Source organism: Heloderma suspectum, chromosome 1, assembly GCF_057233095.1.
Source record: "Heloderma suspectum isolate Gila_16-S chromosome 1, 16-S_ref, whole genome shotgun sequence".
Lineage (NCBI taxonomy): Eukaryota > Metazoa > Chordata > Lepidosauria > Squamata > Helodermatidae > Heloderma > Heloderma suspectum.
The window spans coordinates 326,609,499-326,632,527 of NC_139458.1; the positions used below are offsets into that span (position 1 = coordinate 326,609,499).

At 44.7% G+C, this 23,029-nt stretch overlaps 1 protein-coding gene across 1 annotated transcript in view; it reads left to right on the forward strand.

Annotated features, from left to right (window-relative positions):
- The first annotated feature begins 698 nt into the window (after nucleotides 1-698).
- Nucleotides 699-23,029, forward strand: part of RFX6 (regulatory factor X6) — a 56,009-nt gene continuing 33,678 nt past the window's right edge. Inside the window, exons 1-5 of the mRNA XM_084815605.1 lie at nucleotides 699-897; nucleotides 2,835-2,991; nucleotides 5,765-5,888; nucleotides 9,074-9,135; nucleotides 21,148-21,225. Coding sequence (XP_084671731.1) covers nucleotides 699-897; nucleotides 2,835-2,991; nucleotides 5,765-5,888; nucleotides 9,074-9,135; nucleotides 21,148-21,225 — 620 coding nt within the window. The remainder of the gene's footprint in view (nucleotides 898-2,834; nucleotides 2,992-5,764; nucleotides 5,889-9,073; nucleotides 9,136-21,147; nucleotides 21,226-23,029) is intronic.

Sequence of the window (23,029 nt, forward strand, 5' to 3'; positions counted from 1 at the left end):
CTAGTTGACACTAGCCCCGTTAGTGTCAACTAATGTACTAGAATTAGAGGCCGCTGCTCTGAGAGGTACCGGCTAGGCTCCTGGTTGTAGATCACAGCTTTGGGCTTGGACGCCCTTCGTCTTAGCACCCAGATATGCAGGCAGGCACGCACCGAGGCAACTCCACGAGTGCAGAACGACTCCACTCTGCACATGCTCGAAAGAGCTGCCGTCTTTCTTAGGGCTGTCCGCTTTCTAGGCCTGAGGGGGCTGTCGGAGCTGAACGGAGAAGCGCATTTTCGGGGACCCGCCCGCAGATCAGCAGCGGGGAGGGGGCGCCCAGCAAATCTGACGCCGGGGGGGCCGCCCCGGCAGGACTCCTGGCAACGGGCGGTGGGCAGGGCTTTCCTGTCAGCCCAGCCTGGCAGGGGAGCGAGGCGCAGTGCTCGCGGGGCTTGTTCTCGGGACCTCCTCCGCCGCCGCGTAACGGAACCGGGCTGGGCGCCCTTCAAAAGCCGCGCGGCTCGGCGGCTCTGCTCCCGCGCTCGCCGGCCCGCGCGTCGAGCTCCTGCTCTCGGCCCGGCCCGGCCCGGCCCGCGCCCGTCCTCGCCGCGACCGCGGGGCGGGGAGGCCCGCGCGGGGCGTCGAGCCGCCCTCCTCTCCGGCCACCCGCCGCCCCATGGCCGGGGCGGGCGCGGAGCCCTGAGCGGGAGGGGGCGATGGCGCTGGCGAAATTCCCGGCCAGGGGCGAAGGCGCCTCGGCGCCCGGCCGGGCGGAGCAGGAGGCGGAGGGCTGCTACGCGGAGCTGCTGGCCGAGGGCTTGCTGCAGGCTGCGGCCGGCGGGGGGGCGCCGCCCCGGGCCGACTCGCCGCGCGGCGGGAGCCGGGAGCCGGAGCTCCGCGCGGGGATCAAGGCAGGTGAGGGGCAGCTTCCGGCCAGCGCCCCGAGGCGGGGCTCGGCTCGGCTCGGCTCGGCTCTGCTGCGCGGGGAGAGGCAGGCGGCGGGCGCCGTCGGAAGCCCTGGATCGGAGAGGCCACCTGCCTGGCCTGCTGGCGCTTGATTCCTGGGGAAAGAGATGCCCGGCTCAAACCTGGAGAGGGGCGGGCGGAGAGAAGCATCCTCTGACCCGCGAACCCTCCGTCCCGTGTGTCCCGGCTTGGATCCAGGCTTCGTCGTGCTCCGAGCAGGCTCACCGAAATCAATGGGACCGAAAGTTAGCCACGACTGTCTTGTTGCGTTGATTGCTATGGGTCTACTCAAAGCCTGGATCCGACCCTTGATGTGTGGATTGGGGCCGTAGCTCAGTGGCAGAGCACCTGCTTTGCATGCAGAAGGTCTCAGTCCCGGGCATCTCCAGGTAGGGGAGGGAAGCATCCTGCCTGAAACCCTGGAGAGCTGCTGCCAGTCAGTGTCGACAATGCTGGGCTACATGGACCAAGGTCTGACTCAGTATTAGGCAGCTTCCTATGTTCCTATATGTGGGAGCACTGTAATTGACAAGGGAAATGCACTCTGCACTTGCTCAGGGGGAATTTTCATCTCTTCCTATAGCCCTTTGTCTGTGGCTGTCTCCAGGATGCTAAAGTTTTAAACTCGTTGGCTCCACCTCTGCCTCCGCCACAGATAGGACCCACTGATCGGAAGGGAATGTTCTTCCAAAGAATGGCGGCCTGATACAGCCTTGCCACTTTAGCTTGTCATTTACCTTTCGTCAGAGTAAAAGGCAAAACGAAAGTGATACATCATGTAGTTCCCCCGCCCCAAATTTGATGACAATAGATTACAAGATGGGAAAGCCATTGTCTTCATTTATAGTGAATATACATTTATGGGACTGTTGAGGAAAATATACACAGGCTTTCAGTTATTCTTCATTTCCCCATCCATCTCTCTACTCTGTCTAGCTATCAGTCTGACATCCCAACCTAAACATTTAATGAAGAGTAAAGCTGCAGTCCTGTGCACGCTCAGTGGTACATACTTCCAAGTAAACATGTATAGGATTGCAATGTAAGTCTCCCTGGCTTTAGTGGGGCTTCCTATCAACTTTGGAATTACACAGAACTTTACATTAGCCACTTCTTTATCTGCTTACTATACAGACATGTAAGATGGTATCTTTTAGTGTGCAGTGTTTGCTGGGACTAGAGCCTGCACATTTGCAAGTGACACAGAATTCTTCATTTCATTCCTCTATGTATGTACATTTTCAGATTCATTTCTGTTGAGGTAGGATTATGTAATCGGGGTACACGGAATTCTACAGTCTGTCTATATCAGTGAGGTATGAATAAAACAGCTAAAAGAGTGGCATTTATTGAACCAGCTTTTGTTGGCTGCAGCAATATTCACATTTTCAATTCATCAGACATTATTTTGCTTACTTCTCCCCCTCTCCCTCACGCACACATAGTATAGGCAGGATAAACTTTTAATGGGGCAGCTTTTCTAAGTGCAATATGTGCAGAAGGTTAAACCTGGTGAACTTCTTACATTTTTTCTAGCTTCACAATTCTGTGATTTGAAGGCAAAACCTGACACAATTTTTCTTTTTTTTAAAAAAAAGATAAATAGCTGTGGGAAGCCCCCAATCCATATTGGCACAGCAGTGTGTGCAGAGGATTTTATTTTTAAAATTTCCCCTCTGTCACAATTTCAATCTGGATTCACTTCCCTCCCAAGCAGAGCTTCTCTTTGCATCAGGAGGGAAGTTCTCCTCAAAGAAATCCAAGCCTGAAATTGTATGTATATTTCCAGGTATATATCTAGTTACCCAAACCAGACAGACAGACACCAACACGCCACAGTTCATTTTGATTTATTGTATTTTCTTTTTAAACCCCCTTGCACTCAGAAATTCATTTTAGCAGTGAACCCCTTTCCTCGGAAGAGGAGGATGGAGAGACCCATGAAAATAAGATAAAATATCTCAACAAACACTTGCCTCCAAAGAAAACAATCACTCAGATTATGAAGGATAAAAAGAAGCAGACACAGCTCACCTTGCAATGGTAAGTGTATTAACCAACCCAGAGGGCAGGTTTAATGTACCATTTTCCTGCTACATGTTGTTATTTCTTTTTCTTTGTTTTCATTGAGAGAGAACCACCAGCCATTGGATTCATAGCACAAGCAAAATCTGCATGATGTAACATTTTAGTTGAGAATGTTTCATACAATGTGTCTAGGTAAACTCAAATCAGTAGTTAAAACTAATTCCAAATATATATCACACACACACACGCACAGTGTGTCAGTATTTTAGAAAGTCTGTGTAAATAGCTTATTCTATAAATATTTAGCCACTATATCATTTAACTAGATTATTAATGTTGTGGAACAGACTGCAAGTGCAGTGATTCACCAGAGGTTTGCGTTCAGCGGTTTGATCTCTAAAGCAGCCTTTCCTAAACTGGTGCCCTCCAGATATTTTGGACTACAACTCCTATAATCCCTCACCACTGGCCATACTGGCTGGGATGGATGGGAGTTTTAGACCAAAACATCTGGAGGTCACCAGGTTGGGGAAGGCGGCTCTAAAATGATACCAAAGTAAAATGGCAAAGATGCTCAGAGAGCTGGGCAGAGAAGATATACTCATTCTTTTATCTGCTGTGCACCTCTTGCCTTCAGTAAAATCCTATGCAATTTCAGTACAGTATCATGTACTGTACCTGAATTTTCAACACTGATCTCTGATCATGTTAATGTAAGTAACTAGGACATGCATTTGCGAAAGGATGCTTTTCATGATCATCCTATGAATTCCTTGCTAAGGTTACGCAGACAGAATCTGATCACAGTACAATAGGCATAAGCAACTAGAGATCCCTGGACCAGCTCCAGTCCTACTGTCTACCTCCCTCTCATTGGCAACCTGGAGGCAAAAGTTGTGTGGACAAAGTGGGAAGTGTGACCGGTCTCCGCACACCAAAAGGAAAGCTGGTGACTGGCAGGCTACTTTAGGAGCTGGAAACAGTGGAGGCTGGTGGCTCCAATGTCAGTGGGGCAGTGAATCCTCTCTGGGTTTCTGTCAGAGTAGCCAGAACTCTAAAAGAGCTATCTAAGGTGTGAAGAGCTCTGACTGAAGCCCAGAGTGGATTCACCGGCCCACTGACGTCAGAGCCACCAGCTTCTGCTAGCTGGAAGTTGAGGTGCTGACCCACTAGTCCTTACCCCATTTCAGAGTGGCCATTTAGGAAAACTAGTTGCCAAACAGAACTATGTGTGCTAATGTTAACCATCCTGGAATCAGGTTGTTAAGCAAAGTGATTAAACTATCTCAAAGTTCTTGAGTTCACAAGTCCAAACTACCTCAAAGTTCTCCAGTATCAGAGGCAGTATACTGCAGTTGCTGGGGAACATGGGCAGGAGGGTGCTGTTGCACTCATGTCCTGCTTGTGGGTTTCCCATGGGCAGCTGGTTGGCCACTGTGTGAACAGAACGCTGGACTAGATGGACCCTTGGTCTGACCCACCACAGTTCTTCTTGTGTTCAGTTCACATTTTCTCTGCATAAGCTACCCAAATGATGTAATAAATTTGATTTTATTCAGTAAACGCTAACATTGTGATTATAGCAATCCCTTAAAATGCTGTTCAGGCTTGGAATGATTGAAGACTGGCACCCTGACCCCAAACACGTGGTCCCAACCTCACATATACATGGTATATGTGCATATAAGGAACAGTGTAATACATGAGGGTTTATTGGGCCATCTTCCTATAAATGGAAACCTGTATTTTTCCTTCTCCCCTAACCCTTTGAGGCAAATAGCAGCTTCAGGGAGCAATTTAGATCAGGAAAACAGTAAGTGGAAGGGGTAACTTTTCCTCCCTTAGCACCTTGCTGCAATCTAATTTGGGAGCTCCCATTGTTCAGCAGTGGGACCTGCTGGAAGAAAAGTTGGATAAATTTATTTATTTATTTATTTAACAACATTTGTATACTGCTCCCTATCTAAAACAGATTCCAGAGCGGTGAACACAAGAGGTACAATAGTGAAAAAGAAAAAAAAAAAAGATTAAAACACCATATTAAAATTACTAAACATAGAATCCCAATAAAAACCACGGCTCATCATTTAAAGAATGCTTCCTGGAACGGAACTGTTCTCAGGAGGCATGGGAAGCAACACTGCGTTGGCACCTGCCTGGCCTCCAGGGACAGGGAGTTCCAAAGACCAGGTCTGGAACACCCGCTTCTGGGTCATCATGGCCTTTAGGTGAAAATAAGATTAATCTACTTCCAGGGCAGATAAATCATCACCCAACCTCTTTAAGAAGGAGGTATTTAGTGAGTAGTGCCTGCAAAAAGCATTGTTCTGTGGAGGGTTTTTTATTTATAGTGTGGTATGGGTATTTTGGTTTGGGGATTGTTTTTTTAAATAGATGTTATATTTACAGTGTCATTTTTCATTTCATTTGGCCTCTTTTATCCTCCAAACCATTCGATTGCCTTATATTGCAAGCCCATAGGGGACAGGACCTTAACATTCTCTAAGCCGCCCTGAGCCCATGGGGCAGAATATAAATCAAAGAAATAAATAAGCCCATGCTACTAATTAGATTGGGACTTATTTCCACAAAAGAATTCTCAGGACCACAGTCTTGGATTCTGTAGCACTGAAAGCAACTGGAATAACATGTTGGAGATATTATGTGGTACAAAGGCAGAGAGCATTCCTTAAAATTCTGAGCAGGGGAGTAAGAAAAAACAGCAGAGAAATTAAGATTAAAGATAGTACAGCATATTTTATGTTGTTGGCTCATTTTTCATCTGCAGGCTGGAAGAGAATTATATTGTATGTGAAGGAGTTTGTTTGCCAAGGTGCATCCTTTATGCACACTACCTAGATTTCTGCAGGAAGGAGAAACTTGAACCTGCCTGTGCTGCAACATTTGGGAAGGTAAATAGAACAAAACCATTTCCTCCATTTCTCTCAGGATTCATATACCTTGTGTCTCTGAATAGTTGTATAAAAACAGGCCTGAAAAATCCCTCAATCGCTCTTCAACAGAAAGGTGATTTTTAAATCCAGCTCCCAGTGGGATATACTCCAGGCTCTTTTTGTTTTGTAACATGGAATTGAGAGGGAACAGTAGTAATGCAAAGGATTTGCAACAGATAGAACCCTTCACCTTAAGAGGTGCAGGATATAGGAAAGAGAGTGTTGCAGTTGGCAAAGCTGAAAGGAATGTAACTTCCATACTAACTACTGTGAGAACAGGGAACAGCTAATGAAAGTCGGAGTTTGAAAGGATAGGGTTGCCTGTAGATATTTTCTTCCCACCCCCAAACGTCCACTCATGCTTTAATGCCAAAATCATTTAATCAAAATGAGAGGTGGGCTTTCCAAATTAAATCCAAACTACAAGGAACTACTGAAACTAAACACCAAGAAAACTTCAGACATTAGCTTTTTTAAAAAAAACATCCACAGTCTCTTCCAATTGCCCTGAAGAGCTGAAACACATTAGTTTAATGAAAATTGGGGGTTCTCATCTCCCTATCATATTAAATAACTTCAGTACCAAGAGGAGAGAATTAACCTTAAGCATATCTTTAAAAAAACAACCTGCATTACTTCCTCTTCCAAGCTTTGGAAACAGTAGGATTATCTTTTTTTCTGTTAGCTGCTGGCTTTTCTGGCTCCAGTATTTCCTTTGCTGTTGGAGGACTGCTGGGTTTCTTATAGAGGCACTGGCAGGGACTTCTGTCAATACGTCTCCCCCTGAGCTGTCCCATTGCAAAAGTCAGTTTCAAGGAGTGGCTTTAAAAACCTGGTTAGCTTAAGTGCTGGAGGAGTTGTCCACCACCCCCATCAACACATACTTTAATTTCAGAGTTGCTTATCTCAATCCATTATTAAAGAAATTGGCTTGCTAAGCTGAATGAGCTTGTTTTAAAACCAAAGACTACTACCACCTCCGTGTGAATTTTTGGGAGGAGTTAGGCTACAAATATGGCACAACTGTCTTTTCGATGCTTCCAGGGCAGCTGCTAAAAGTGCCTTAGAGCCATTCTTGTGACGTTTGTGCAATATTGTTTGAGTCTTGTTCAAAGTGGAAGACCATTTCAAAAATCAAATGTGAATTTTAACCAAATACGTTTTATATTGAAATTCTGTAGTGGTGGGAAATGGTGCGGGAAAAGTCAAACATAATTTGTGAAAATACCCCTGGAATCTCTGGATGTTATTAATACCACCAATTTCAATTGTATTCATAGTGATTCACTTTCCAGAGGGAACTCTGGGAACTATAGTTCTGTGACTGGGGTCAGAATTCTTTGCACCCTCATCAGACTACAATTTCCAGGATTCTTTGGGGATCCCCCAACAGTTAAACTGGTATAAAACCGATAGAGGTTTGTAGCGTAGATCTTATTGCAAACAAACCAGTCACCTTTTCTCACTGCAACCCTAGTCCAGATGCCTAGTCCCTGCTTCCTTGCATCTCTCAAAGCACTGTATGTTTCATCCTCACTTTTCATTATTTGGCAAGGTAAGAGGCATGGTTGTGTGCTACAAAGATTTTAGGAAGATGGTGTAATTCTAATACTGAACAAATTCCTAATGAGCATGGTGCATTTTTATGAAATGTAAGTAAGTGGAGCGTGAAAGTACTGGAGTGTAATAGAGGTATCTGGAGGTTGAGTAGAGAACTGAAGTGTGAATCTAAATGGTAACACTTCAGTGCTTCTGTCCTTTTAATACCATATACAATCTCATGTATCTGAGCAGGCTTGGAGATATCCTTTATACTAAAAGAAAACTCATTCTCTGAGTGTGGGTCCCTATGTAGCCAAAATACATCCATGAAGCAGAGAGAGGTGTCACCAGGCTTAAGGAAATCCCAAAGTTTGCAGGAGTACAAAACATTCCCCTAAGGGAGAACCCAAAATGGCCCAGTGAGGACAGAACATGCTCAGTGGGCGCAAGAGTGCCAACTGGATGTTGTGTGTGTGTGTGTGTGTTGGGGGGTGGGGGAAGGAAAACCAGGAGAGATGATTGGAGAGGAAACATGGAATGATGTAGAGTCTTCTGGAAAAGGGCATGGCTGGCTGGCTGCATTCAAGATGAGGCTGGACAGCCATCTGTCAGGGATGCCCTGACTTGGATTCTGCATTGAGCAGGGGGTTGGACTCAGTGGTCTTGTAGGCCCCTTCCAACCCTACTATTCTGTGATTCTATGAACCCTGAACAGAAGTATTCCTCACTGGAACACTGTGTTGCTATTCCCACTTGTCTAATATAATTGGCAAATCTCATTAAAGATATTTAAAGAGAGCCAGTGTGGTGCAGTGGTTAGAGTTTTGGACCAGGACTCAGGAGACCCCGGTTCTAGTCCCCACTCAGCCATGGAAGCTCACTGGGTGACTTTGGGCCAGTCACAGACTCTCAGCTCAACCTACCTCACAGGGTTGTTGTTGTGAGGATAAAATGGAGAGAAGGAGGATTACGTACGATGTAATATTTTAATAAATTAAATAAATAAAGACATCTGCATTGATTACTCAAATGAGTTTTCATTGATTAATTGATTACATCTACATCAATTTGCATATGACTAAAATAATAGTTTTTGGGGAGAACATGCTTTGGTGTTAGATGGTGCATGTATATGTCACAATGTTAGAAGAGGCATTCCATTCTTATGAGAGTGAAGAGGGAATGCTGCTTCTACAATTGTGCCTGCTGTCTACTGTTTGTATAAAGTAATGTAATTTATAAAAATGTGTTGACTGTTTAATCAGGACTGCCCTTTTAGTCAATTAAAAAAGTGATTAATCAAATAGATGAATCAATTAGAAGTTGCAGCCTTCCAAATCAGATGTACAGATAAAATGAGAGCACTCCATAGGGTTTCATAGGCAACATGATAATGTTAACATTGTTATAGGCTTACAGTGATGCTCAGAGAGAATTCAGATAATTAGAGGCTTCTTGGTACTGAAGATTCTAACAATGACAGTGAGGTTCTCTCCTGTGTACAGATATAAAATGTACAGATATAAAAGTTTGTCCCTTCATCAATATCACTTTTTGAAGTTATTGATTCTAGATTTTAAATATCTGACATTTCACTTTAGACTATTCGCCAGAAGTTTCCTCTTCTCACCACAAGGCGGCTGGGCACGAGGGGCCATTCAAAGTAAGACCTATTTCACATCTAGTTCTTAACCTGTGTCAATGTCTCTATTAAAGGCATAGAATCCGTATGCAGACAATTGGACTTCATGTATGTGATGAACTGAAAATAGTATTTTTAGAGTACATGGAAAAATATGGCACCTACAATATTTCCTGTCTGGTTTTACTGGCTTGCATCCTGACAACTGTGAACAGAAGGAAGTCACAGAAGGAGACTTTTCCACCCCTCCTCCCCTCTGTAGCCCCCTGTGACTCCCCAAAAGCCTTTCCAGTCAGTTCGGGGAATCTCCTGTACAATATGTGGGATAGGCTACAAGGGATTGTTGAAGGAGGAGAGAATCCCGCAAAATTGGGTAAAGGCAACATTTGCAAATGGAGCTCCATGGGCAAGATCCCACTATATATTTACTCAGAAGAAAGTCTCACTCAGCAAAGGCTGTCCTTCTCCCTGCAACTGTCCCGTCATTAGTTTCCTCCTGACTTCAGACTGATCAATTACTTCCTGTTCTGTCTTTGTGGCTGCGGCTGAATTGCCCTTCATTAGTCAGTTTTCTGTGTTGGGGCTTTAGGCTGCAATCCTACACATACTTACCTGGGAGTAAGTTGCTTTGAACTCAGTGGGGCTTAATTCTGAGTAGGCATGAACAGAATTGCACTCTTAACTGCTGGTTTCAAATTTGCAGCCACAGCAAAGTTTTTATTTGTTTTTTTGTTTTAAATTTGTTTGCAGTTACGACAATGCACATAAATAAAATTAAAACAATAATGAGCAGTTTCTCTGGCAGGAAAGAGGAAACTAGTAATTAGTGCCCCCAAAGGGAAACTCTCTAATTCAAGAATGCTGCTGCCATGGAGAGTGAATAGGAAGCAATTTTTTTTTTAAAGAAAAAGTTTAAGGAGAAGGCTATTAATTAAAAGGTCAGTAGCCTCTGCCCCCACCCCAACAAGGCCCTCAGTAGGACTTGGACAGTACACACTGGATGGGCTGGTGCTGCAATCATGTTTTAAGCGGGGGGAGGGATACCACAAATGACATCTGAAGGAAGACAGGACTTCAACAGAGAGAACACTGGAATGATGTGATTGGCAACGGCTTCATTCAGATTCTCTGTAAAAATGGAGTGAATGAAGGATGTCCACTCCAGACTAAATGGCTAGCAACCAAAAATGCTATTATAGGATGGTCCATAAACAGATCTTCCTTTGGTACATGGATTTCCTCCTTTGTCCTGTCTCCCTATCATGCCCCTGTTCTCAGTAATTTCTGAATTGACAGTTGGTGGTCTGCTGATGGTAGATGTGGGCTACCACACTAGCACTTAGGTGTTAAGGAGACATCTTGTGCTGACTTGAGGTCAGTATCAGAGGGGACGCTGGTGTAGGAATGATGGCTTATCGCTTTCACAACTCTGTTGTGAAAGGAAGAACTCATAGGATTAGGCAAGAGGTGGGGAACCTCAGGCCTAGGGGCCAAAACTAGGGTCCTCCAGAAGGCCCCACCCCTCCCCCTAGCTCTACCCACTTTCCCTCAACCATGGATCATTTGATAGTTTCTCAGCTTTCGTGCAGTTTCCCACCTGCCCCATTCTAAAAGGTCAAGATGCTTCTCCTAAGGCTTAGTTGGTGGCAGTAACAACTTTACACTAAAATAGGCTGGTATTTTTGCTTTTGGCTCTGCCCCCTTGCCTTTGGCTCCACCCACTTTGCCTTCAGTCCCACCTACCACTGGGATGCAGTCCCCAAGAGCTTTTGGCCCTTGGGCTGAAAGAGGTTCTCCATGCCTGGATTAGTTTAAATGAAATAGAAGGGAAATATCTGTGTCATGTGATGGGCATTGAAGGAAATAATTTTGCAACAATCCTTATCCTGCCCATTTGCTTTTAGACCTAGTTAGACAGGGTCTGGGCATATGGCAAGCATTGATTTCTACTTTTCTTTTTCCAGGTTTTGCAGATGTGTAAGAAACACCACCCAAACTTGCTAAAACATAAATTTTGGAATGATAATACATGGATCTCAGCATTGGCCAGATTAATATATTGCTGAATTATTTTTAATATATAGGTCTGACCCCAGATGAGACTCATGTGTTATTGATTGGAAACTATGACATAATCTACTCTTATTTATCTTAATGTTTGGGGGGAAATTTGAGTAATGGTCCTTTATGAAGATTTTTTTGTCTAATATAAAATTAAAAATATGGTGTATTTCAAATTAATACGTGTCTTAACAACATTTAGTAAAATATTTTGATATTAGTCAAGGATTTTCTGGTTTACATTAAGAAAGACAACCTTTCCCCAGCAATAAGACAAATCTACACAGTTTAGGGGCAGCCTTCTCCAGAGTGTTCCAGAATACAACCAACAGTGGGAGTAAGCCATATTGTACACAGTGGGCTTTACTTCTGAGTAAACATGGATCCAAAGCTGCTGCATTTCCCCAAACAGGTCAATCATGGTGCTGGCATAGCCAGTTCTCCCCTATTGCTGTCGGGGGGCGGGTTGGAAATTCATGATCTAAACTTTAGGTGAACTTTCCCAGTTCAATGGAGCATGAGGCATCCACATGCAATTGAGTACAGATTTGGGCTGTGAGGGGCCAGCTGAACTAAACCTAGGTGTATTTTGTAGAGGGTATTTTTGGCTGGAAAACCAAACCAGCCATTGGCATGAAGGAGGGGGCCCCTTCATAGATCACTGCCTTGTTGTGGCGAAGGGGCTTGCATAACTCAGTGAAGCCATAAGCTATGCCGTGCAGGGCCACCCAAGACGGACAGGTCACGGCGGAGAGTTCTGACAAAATGTGGTCCACTGGAGAAGGAAATGGCAACCCACTCCAGTATTCTTGCCAAGAAAACCACATGGAACGTATCACAAGGCTAAAAGAGATGACGCCGGAAGATGAGCCCCTCAGGTTGGAAGGTGTCCAATATACTACTGGGGAAGAGCAGAGGGTATTTCCAAGTAGCGCCAGAAAGAGTGAAGCAGCTGGGCCAAAGCTGAAAGGACACTCAGCTGTGGATGTGTCTGGTGGTGAAAAGAAAGTCCAATGCTGTAAAGAACAATATTGTTTAGGAACCTGGAAAGTAAGGTCAGTGAATCAAGGTAAGCTGAAGGTGGTCAAACATGGGATGGCAAGATTGAACATCGACATCTTAGGAATCAGTGAACTAAAATGGACAAGCGTGGGCGAATTTAATTCAGGTGACCCATTATATCTACTACTGTGGGCAAGAATCCCTTAGAAGAAATGGAGTAGCACTCATAGTCAATAAAAGGGTGGGAAAAGCAGTACTGGGGTACAATCTCAAAAACGCTAGAAAGATCTCAGTACGAATCCAAGGCAAACCATTCAACATCACAGTAATTCAAGTCTATGCCCCAACCACTGAGGCCGAAGAAGCTGAGGTTGATCGGTTCTATGAAGACCTACAACACCTTCTAGAACTGACACCAAAAAAAGATGTCCTCTTCATCATAGGGGATTGGAATGCTGAAGTAGGAAGTCAAGAAATCACCGGGATAACAGGCAAGCATGGCCTTGGCTGATCATAGCAAACACTCTTATCCAATTGCACAAGAGGTGACTCTACACATGGACATCACCAGATGGTCAATATCGAAATCAGATTGATTATGTCCTTTGCAGCCAAAGATGGAGAAGCTCCATACAGTCAGTAAAAACAAGACCTGGAGCTGACTGTGGCTAAGATCATGAGCTGCTTCTTGCAAAATTTTGGCTTAAATTGAAGAACGTCGGGAAAACCACTAAACCATTCAGGTATGACCTAAATCATATCCCTGATGAATATACAGTGGAGGTGAGGAATAGATTTAAGGGATTAGACCTGATAGACAGAGTGCCTGAGGACCTATGGACGGAGGTCTGTAACATTGTTCGGGAGGCAGCAACTCAATCCACCCCAAAGAAAAAGAACTGCAAGAAAGCCAAGTGGCTGTCTGATGAGGCTTTACAAGTAGCTGAGGAAAGAAGGGAAGAGAAAAGCAAGGGAGAAAGGGGAAGATATATCCAACTGAATGCAGAGTTCCAGAGAAGAGCAAGGAGAGACAAGAAGACCTTCTTAAATGAACAATGCAAAGAAATCAAGGAAAACAATAGAATGGGAAAGACTAGAGATCTCTTCAAGAAGATCGGAGATCTCAAGGGAACGTTTTGTGCAAAGATGGGCATGATAAAGGACAAAGAAGGCAGGGACCTAACAGAAGCAGATGAGATTAAGAAGAGGTGGCAAGAATACACAGAAGAACTATACAGGAAAGATCTGAATGTCCCTGATAGCCATGATAGAGCGGTCACTGAACTTGAGCCGGACATCCTCGAGAATGAAGTCAAGTGGGCCATAGGAAGCATTAGTAACAACAAAGCTAGCGGAGATGACAGTATTCCAGCTGAGCTATTTAAAATCCTAAAAGATGATGCTGTCAAAGTGCTGCACTCAATATGCCAACAAATTTGGAACACTCAACAGTGGCCACAAGACTGGAAAAGGTCAGTTTACATTCCAATTCCAAAGAAGGGCAATACCAAAGAGTGTTCAAACTACCGTACAATTGCGCTCATTTCACATGCCAGCAAGGTTATGCTCAAAATCCTACAAGCTAGGCGTCAGCAGTATGTGAACCGAGAACTATCAGAAGTACAAGCTGGGTTTCAAAGAGGCAGAGGAACTAGTGATCAAATCACCAACATTTGCTGGATCATGGAGAAAGCAAGAGAATTCCAGAAAAACGTCTATTTCTGCTTCATTGACTACACTACTACCTTTGATTGTGTGGATCACAACAACCTGGCAAATTCTTAAAGTGTTGGGAGTACCAGACCACCTTACCTGTCTCCTGAGAAACCTGTATGAGGGTCAAGAAGCAACATTAAGAACCAGACATGGAACAACTGATTGGTTCAAAATTGGGAAAGGAGTACGACAAGGCTGTATATTGTCGCCCTGCTTATTTAACTTATATGCAGAGTACATCATGAGAAATGCCAGGTTGGATGAATCACAGGTCAGAATTAAGATTGCCGGGAGAATTATCAACAGCCTCCGATACGCAGACGATACCACCCTAATGGCAGAAAGCAAACTGCAAAGAGGATCTAAAGAGCCTCTTGTTGAGGGTGAAAGTGGAGAGTGCAAAAGCTGGTTTGAAACTCAACATTAAAAAAACTAAGATCATGGCATCTGGCCCCATCACTTCCTGGCATATAGAAGAGGAAGAAATGGAAGCAGTGACAGATTTTATTTTCTTGGGCTCCAAGATACACGGTGACTGTAGCCATGAAATTAAAAGACGCTTGCTCCTTGGGAGGAAAGCTATGGCAAACCTAGACAGCATAGTAAGAAGCAGAGACATCACCTTGCCGACAAAGGTCTGTATAATCAAAGCTATGGTTTTCCCAGTAGTAACGTATGGCACAACGAGCTGGACTATAAGGAAGGAGAAGGGGACGGCAGAGGATGAGATGGCTAGATAGTATTACCGATGCAATGAATATGAATTTGAGCACACTCGGGGAGAGAGCGGAGGGCAGGAAGGCCTGGTGTGCTATGGTCTATGGGGTCACGAAGTGTCGGACACAACTTAACGACAGAACAACAACAACCCAGAGGGGGAGGAGTAGTGGTGGGAATAACATCTACTGCAGCATTTTGATGCATTTTTAACAACTCTGAGGCTCAAACTGCGCATGGTTGCTTCAATATATATCTATATATCTTTTTAGGGAAATGTGTGTGATGGGGGCGCTGTCAAATTGTTTGAAGAAGCAGTACTTCTGGGGTGGTTTACACTTTCCTTTCAGGTTGTTTTTATGATCAAAATCTACCCACCCCAAGGCTCCCCCTATTTCCCTCCCCAATATGTGTGGGAACGTAATTATTCACCCCTTCCACCCCACTGCTATAGGCCCTTTCACAGCTTCCACCTGGCTGCATTTCCCTGCAAAACCCAACACTCCAGGAGACTGGATAATAATACTGGACTTCTCTGCAGGGTTCTCATGCACTACATTCTCTCTGCTTCCTTCAAAACAGTATGGGGACAATAGCACCGACTTAGTTTGCACAGCTGACATAACTCAGGCTTTGTCAGCTACAGTGCTGAACAGCAGTGCAACAGTTCAACAACAGTGGTGAGAAGGCGTGCCCTTACATGTTGTTGGACACAACTCCCATCACCCTGGTTCATTGGCCATGCTGTCAGGAGCTGATGGGAGTTGGAGATGGAGAATATTTGTGGGCAACAGGTTCCCCATGCCTGACCTACAATACGGTCGTAATAATGATGGAACTTATTTACGTTGGAATTCACAAATTCAGAAAAAGGCTTGTAAAAAATTGCATGAAAGAAGACCGGAGTTAGAAAGAGCATGGATTCCTGTCTTTGCTTCTACCTTTTGTTTTGGAGTGGATATGCTACTTCGCAATCACAGATGGACTAAAATGCTGGATTTTATCATTTTTCTTGGGACAGCAATCAGTTTTCCACAAGGAAGCCCCCCACCACCACCAAAGGGGGAGATTCAAAATGAACCAGGAGGTCCTTTCTCCAGACAACGGGGTGTCGCCCTATAATTTGTAAATATTCGCAGTCCCCTAAATGTAAATGATTATTTCACTCATTGGCTAAAAACACTGAAAGGCAGGAACAGGCTTGTTTCCTTCCTCACAAAATTATTGTAGTCAAGTATTATCATCATTAGCTGATAGCTGTTGTGAACTTGAAAGCTACAAAGAAAGTGCAGGTGTAGGGCCAAAATGGAAGTGCTCCAGTAACAAGAAGGAGAAGGAATCAAGCAGTGGAGGCTGGTGGCACCAATTTCAATGGGGCTGTGAAGCTGTTCTGCCTTTCAGTCAGAACCAGCCAGCACTCTGAAGGAGCTATCCAAGGTGCTGAACCCTATCCCCCAAAATAGGTCCAGCACCTTGGATAGCTCATTTAGAGTTCTGGCTGGTTCTGACTGAAACCCAGAATGGCTGTACAGCCCCCCCCCCCCAAAATCGGAGCCACCAGCTCCCCCTGGAATCAAGGAAGAGTGAAAAAGGAAGAGGATGGAGCAAGTGGAACAGAGCGGTGAGAGTAATGGAAAGCCAAGGAAGAAGAGGTCCTCCCATGGTCAAATTGCTCCTCCTCTTCTCCTAAGTAAGTGGGTGCAGCCCCTATTCAGAGCTGAAGCAGTGCACACCAGGAGGAAAGATTAAACCTCCCCAGCACCACCACCACCACCACCACTTGCTCCCCAAAATCCTTCCCCATGCATGGTTGTTAAAAAAAAGAAAAGAAAGAAAGTCTCCACTGGGGTCAATGGAGGCTTTTTTAAAAAAAACCCTGCAGCGGGCGTGTGGGCAGGGGTCAGGAAGCAAACAAGGGAGGGAAGGTTTAATGCTCCCCTACTGATGTGTGGTGGTGGTGGTCCTAGTCAGTGCCCTGTGCACTTACACTAGAGTAAAAATAAAGCCTCAGCGACATGCTATGTAATTAACATAACGTGTAGTTTGACCCTCACATCCTGCTGCCCATGAAATTCCACAGGCAGGTAGAAACCATAAACAACAATGGCTCCAATCCAAAGAAAGTTGGTTGCACATAAGCCCTATTGAAATCAGTGTGTCAAATACGTTAGTCATGCCTAAATTAAGTCATGCAATTTAGCCACAACTAACATTCTCTGGATCGGGGCCAAGGTTGGCTGTGCAGCTGTGACTCCTGTTGAGGAATAACACGTGCATGTGGCATGGAGTAGACACACTCATGGGCTGTCTGAGCTCAAGTTACATTTTAATTTCTTTGTAGACTTTGATCAATGCTAAATCTTAACTTCCTTCCACCATTTCTGAAAGGCATTATCTTATTTATTAAAAGTGATTTAGTGGGCTAATAAAACTGATATGGCAGCTGGCCTTGCGATAATGAGTTATTGCGAGTCCCTGAGCAGCTTAATCGTATCATTGCCTTATCAGCCATCATTTGTGTCGGCATATGCTCAAGTCAGGGCTACTTGCCACACAGGAACATATGTCAATGCATATAGGAAGGGAAGGGTGGAAGAAAATGGCTTATTCCGTTTCCTCCTAAAAGTCTTAATAAGAAAACCAAAGATTTGCATCACAGCTTTTATTTCCAATTCAATAAGAACAATATGACACTAAAATAAACAGATTTAATCTACCCTATCCCTCCCATAAATCTATTGCCTCTCCCAAGCCTATCTTAACCCTAGGCCCTGTTTTATATCATACATATTTAATTTTATATATAGAAACAAGATGCTATAAATAACACACATCATAAGATTAAATGTCTAAAGCTCACTATGCTTTTATTTATTATCAGAAAACATTATGCTGTAGAGATGCTTGAGCCCCCCACCCCTCACTTTGGATTGGATCGCAAATTAGCCAGTCCCCCCCCCCAACTGAAATAATTTGGTTATTTTCTGAGCCAATGTGATATTTGGAAACCCTCCCAGACAGCCATCCTTCATTCCACAAGCACCCTCCCTCCCAGCCCTCTAGCGCTTTAAGCACACTCTTCTTGACCTGAAAGCAGTGGTGCAGCTAGGTAATTTTAGACCCTGGGCTTAGGATGCAATCCTATGCATGTTTGGACAGAAAAAAGTCCTACAAGCATGGCTGGCTGGGGAATGCTGGGAGTTGTAGGACTTTTTTTCTGACAGATGATGCTGTCAGCAATCCATACCAACCCTGTAGCTTCCCTCTGGAAACAGTGCATTTTCACGAAATCATTTTAGTGTGGTGTTTTCCTTAAACACGGCTCCCACCCAGTTCTGCTGCAGGGTGCCCTGTCACCCCACATTAAATCCTATGGGTGTTTCTATGACCTGGCTGTGACCTGGCAGTGACAGTCAAGGGGCTGCCCCCCTTCCCTCTTTTCCCCCCATTTGCAGTAGGGCACTTTTGGACCCAGGCTTCCTTTCCCTACTACTTCGCAGTAGCGCTGTTTTAACCATTCACAATATTGCACTAGTGCTGTTTTAACCATTCACAATATTGTAGTAGCCCTCTTTTAACCTTTTACGGTATCCCAATGGTGGATCAGAGGGGAGAGGTGTGGGGTAAACTACAGGGGCTTAATTCAGTGCTTCCATTAAATTTCCCTGAGCAGGGGAGCATGGACACGGGCAGGGAACAAGCCTCTCTCATTGGCTGAGCAGCACTTATGCAGTTGATGACATTCAGTTCTACTTGCTGGACTCCGCCCAACCAATCCCAAAGTATGGTGGTCTCAAGTGCAGTGTGACCCATGAAAGCTGGTTTTTAGGTAGTGTAAACTCCGCTTTTCTTGCTTCATGGGCCACTGATGGACCAAAGCAATTTCATGAAAATCTGGATATAACCACAAAACACTTCAGAAACTGTCGCCATGTAGATTCCCTCCAGGTGACTGTACACAAAGGGGTAATTCAGGGGATGAGGCAGGGTTCAGATCACCTCACCCAGATAGTCCCTTTGATATTAAAATTAGACTTCCAGGCCCCTGCTTTATGGGGAAAAGCAAATGGGGAAAAGGGTCAGCCTAGGATGTGTTCACATACTCTGGATTTGCCACTCTTTGTATAGCTACTTTTTCATGATGGCCCACAAAACGTCAGAATCAACTCATTGTTTTCTCCCATTTTAGCCCTGTTCTTCTGTTCCTTTGAGAGTTCATTCACTGCAGTTGGAGGGGGGTGGAGCGGGGGAGAACTGGAAGAGCAGTGTATCATTGTATTGTTTTTATTGTGCTAGATGCCCTGTGAATTTCTTTGAGCAGGTGGGATATAAATCCCAAGAATAAATTAAAATAAACCCTGACAGTGTGGATTTACTGTAGTGCAATTGCTGAAGAGGTCTGTTGTTGTTTTTTGCTATGTGCAGTGACATTTCTGGGGAGGTGGGCAAGGAGCCAGACCGAAGATCACACCTTTTCACTTCCCTACCTGAGCATACCTTTACCGTTATCTTTCTAGTAACCTTAGGGTATTGTTACAGCAGTTCCACAAGTGGGGCCCAGTGCAGATTCCAGTCTGCAAGTGGCACCGACTGCTTGCACAATGGGGATTTAGCACTTCCTCTAGGAACCGGAAATGAGGAATGAATGCTCATGTGAAATGGAATAGGTCAGCAGAGCTCATATAAGGGAGCTCCGCCAACCTGACCTGATAAAAAATAGTGTTTCTGATCATTGCAAGGCTTCCTTAAGGAAGCACTAAATCTCCATTGTACAAGTTGTGAGTGCTGCTTGTGGAATTGGCGGAGGGTTCCACATGCAGAATGGAATCAGCGGTGGGCCCCGCTTGCGAAACAGCCCACTTGGACACTGCCCAATTCTTGAGACTCTGAAGAGAACCTGCCAGTTAAAGTAGAGAGTACTGGACTAGGGTGACCATAACTCAGTGGCCAAGCACATGATTGCTTAGAAGGCCCATGGTTCAATTTGGTGGGCGTACCAAAGCAAAAGCCAGACATCCATCTGTCCAGGACGCTGTAGCTGCACTGAGTAGGGGATGGGGACTAGGTGACTTCCAAGGTCCCTTACAACTCTGTGATTGTAATTCTTGCATTTCTGGTTTTAAAAAAAGATCAGTTAGCAGGTGATATGTAAGGCCTGTGCCTGTGACCCTGGAGAGCCATGTAAATCAGAATAAACAATCCCAGGCTAGATAGCCTGGCCTGGTATAAGGCAGCTTCCTAAGATCTGTGGGCTCAGAGCAACCAGGCAGCTTCTTAGGGCCAAACTAGATAACATAGTAAACATATGGTTGCCACCGAAAATGGCAGCTACATGTCTTGTCCCTTCTCCCCCTCTATAATGTCTGCTTCAGTTTACCTTTGTCTTAATGTTCTTCATTCCCCACCTTCTGCTTCATATCATTGGTTGCTGTCAGCAGGGGTGAGGGAATATTAAGAGGACACAAATTAATTCTAGTAGACATTATGGAGGGAAAGGAGGGAATAATAACATGTCATCAGGGCTCAGCCATAGGAAGCCGTCAAGCAGGGGCCAGAGGTCATAGGCTGGGGTTTGGTAGCCAGAGGTCAGAACAGGAAGCCAAGCCAGCAGGAAGCTTTTATAGTTCTTCCTGGTGAGGGAGCCAGTGACCAGCCTGAATGGGCGGAATGTCCAGGAGCACTTTATTGCCCAGAGAATACTCTGTGTCGTAGCCTGGGGGCTCACTGTGCAAGGCAGCAATATTCATAGCTGCCTTGTACAGTTTTAAGCTCAATAGCTCCTGACAAAATGGTTGCCGTGCTAAATGCTACTGCTTAGTTTTGCCCTTATTTTCTTATCAGCCGAAAGGGAAAGGCAGAGAGACAGCGTAAGTTCCCAACATCCCTTTCACTAAATCTGTATTTCCCCTGGCCAGAGGAGGAGCAGGGAGACTATCCAATTAGCTTTTCCAACAGATACAAAGCAAGAGATGCCAATTACCCCTGCTAGATAAGGCTGGAAGGAGGCTACTGAAAGGAGAAGGACCTTGACCAGCGCAGCCAGCGGTAATACCTCTAAGGGCTTGCACATCCTTTCAGAACCTAAGATGAAGCAGTTGTCCCAGCTGAAGAATGCCCCCAATTAAGGGGAAATGCTGAGAGACAGCTCACAGCAGGTACTTTTTCCTCAGGGGCATTTGTGAACACAGCACCCACATTTCTCAGTCTTCCATCATATTGAATAGTCATGATCTTTAGTTCAAATCCTAGCCTTTTAAAATGTGATAGCAAAAAGAAAAGGAAAAGGAAGGGGGGGAAGCGTGCGTGTGTGTGTGGGAGGGGGGAGAAAGTGATTTGCTGACTATTTTGTGGGACAGGATTACTGAAAGATAAGTCCATAACTTCTCCATAAGTTCTCCATGGATTCCCCATAAATAGTCCATAACTTCTCCATACTTCTCCATAGTAAAGAAAATGATAAATATCAATTCTGGTTGACTTCAACTTTTTTTGGTGTCCTATAAATATAATTTGTTGGGTTCCTCCCCTCTACTACAGATACCACTATTATGGAATTGGCATTAAAGAAAGCAGTGCATACTACCACTCTGTGTATTCTGGGAAAGGTTTGACAAGGTATGGTAAAATAAATCTTGAATTACAGCCGAGATATTGTTGAATAATGATCAAAGATGAAGCTCACCTAAGACCAGTTCACACATGTATTTATTTATTTATTTATTTCATTTCTATACCGCCCAATAGCCGAAGCTCTCTGGGCGGTTCACAAAAATTAAAACCAATGTACATCCCTTGATTTTTCGTCACGCAACACTTGATGACTGTTAGCTGAACATATGAATGATTCCATTAAAAGGAACTTTTTTTGAAGTGATGTGCAGTGATATAAAGGTCCTGCAGATGTGAGATGATACAAAAGTTCTACGTCTGTGGCTTCACATGGCAGGGAACTGGTACATATGCAGCAATTTCAAGCAATTACTAATTGTTCGGGTGCGATCCTTATATTTGTGCAAACCCCATGATTTTCAGAAGACTGGATGGTGGTGATTATGATTAGTCTACCAAGTGGCTGCCATTTGTAAACTGACTTGCTTCACATGCAGCCACATAGGAAGCTGGTTGTGTGTGTCTTCTGGCCATATAATGAGAATTGTTTTTACTCCTCATCTCTAACCAGCCAGTAATCCAAGAAACCAGGGCCATTCAACGTTCGTTCAATGCACTCAACCAGACTGCCATGTGAATACGAACCACATTAAGTTTATAGTCATCAGCCAGCAGTGATGTAGTGGTAAATTTTGAAGTGGAAGAGCAGATAGTGTGTGTGTGTGTGTGTGTGTGTGTGTGTGTGTGTATCTATGTATGTCTATCTACCCCCTCACCTCCACCCCCAGCATAATGCCCAATTTATTAGTATCAGCAAGACTGCAATCCTACGCATAGTTAGCTGGGAGTAAGCTCCATTGAACTCAGTGGTGCTCACTTCTCTGACTACATATGTCCACCTTGCAGAATACATTGAGCTTTAACAAAAAAAATCTTCAGCCGGCTGAAATGCAACGTTTAGCTTTTAATCAGAAATGCAGGCAAGCTTGCTAAGATGTTAAACTGCTAATGTGAAGTAGGAACTCCATCAAAGAAAAGGAAAGAAGTATCCAGTCTCTGCTTGATTATTTTCCTCATTCTGATTATGCTAATCTGTCATAAACAATAGTAAATGCTGAAAGCCTCATGATCACCTCGTTCACTTGCTGGAATAAGGACACTCTTGCACAGCGCGGGCTCCAGGTTTTTGAGGGCTCTCAGTGGGGCCCCTCCCTCAGTGAGTCTGCCTTTTCACTGCCATTGTCATCAGCTGTTATTGCTCCCCCTCCTCTTTCTCTTCCTCGCTACCACTTGCTTGCTTGACAGGCTGAGAGCCAGTAAGCAAGTAGGCACTGGCATCTACTGCTCCTCCATCTCACCAGAGTGAGAGGCAGGTGAGCAAGCAAGTTGCAGTGGTGAAGAAGAGGAGTAAGTCCAGGGGGCTCTGTGGGCTGCTGCTGGGGTCAGTGGGCCGCTGCTGGGGTGTGGGCCCTTGGCAAGTGCCCAACCATGCCTCCCCTTGACAGGAGCCCTGCTCCAGCAGATGATGTCACTGTTCCTGCTCTGGAAAAAAACACAGGAGCTGTATTCCCCCTCATTTCCCCTCCAATACACCACTGCTAACCAGTGGGTGAGTGCTTAGGGTATCACTAGCAACTCTGGGGTTGAATTAGAATGGTTTGGTCCCATGTTCACTGATTCTACATATTTTCTTCAGTGGTTTTAATAATGCCCTCACAAGGCTGAAGGCATTAAAAAAATTTCCAAAAGAAAAGAAAAAAGAGAACAACACTGTCTGGGATTTGTTGCTTGTAATCACTTTCCTGCTATA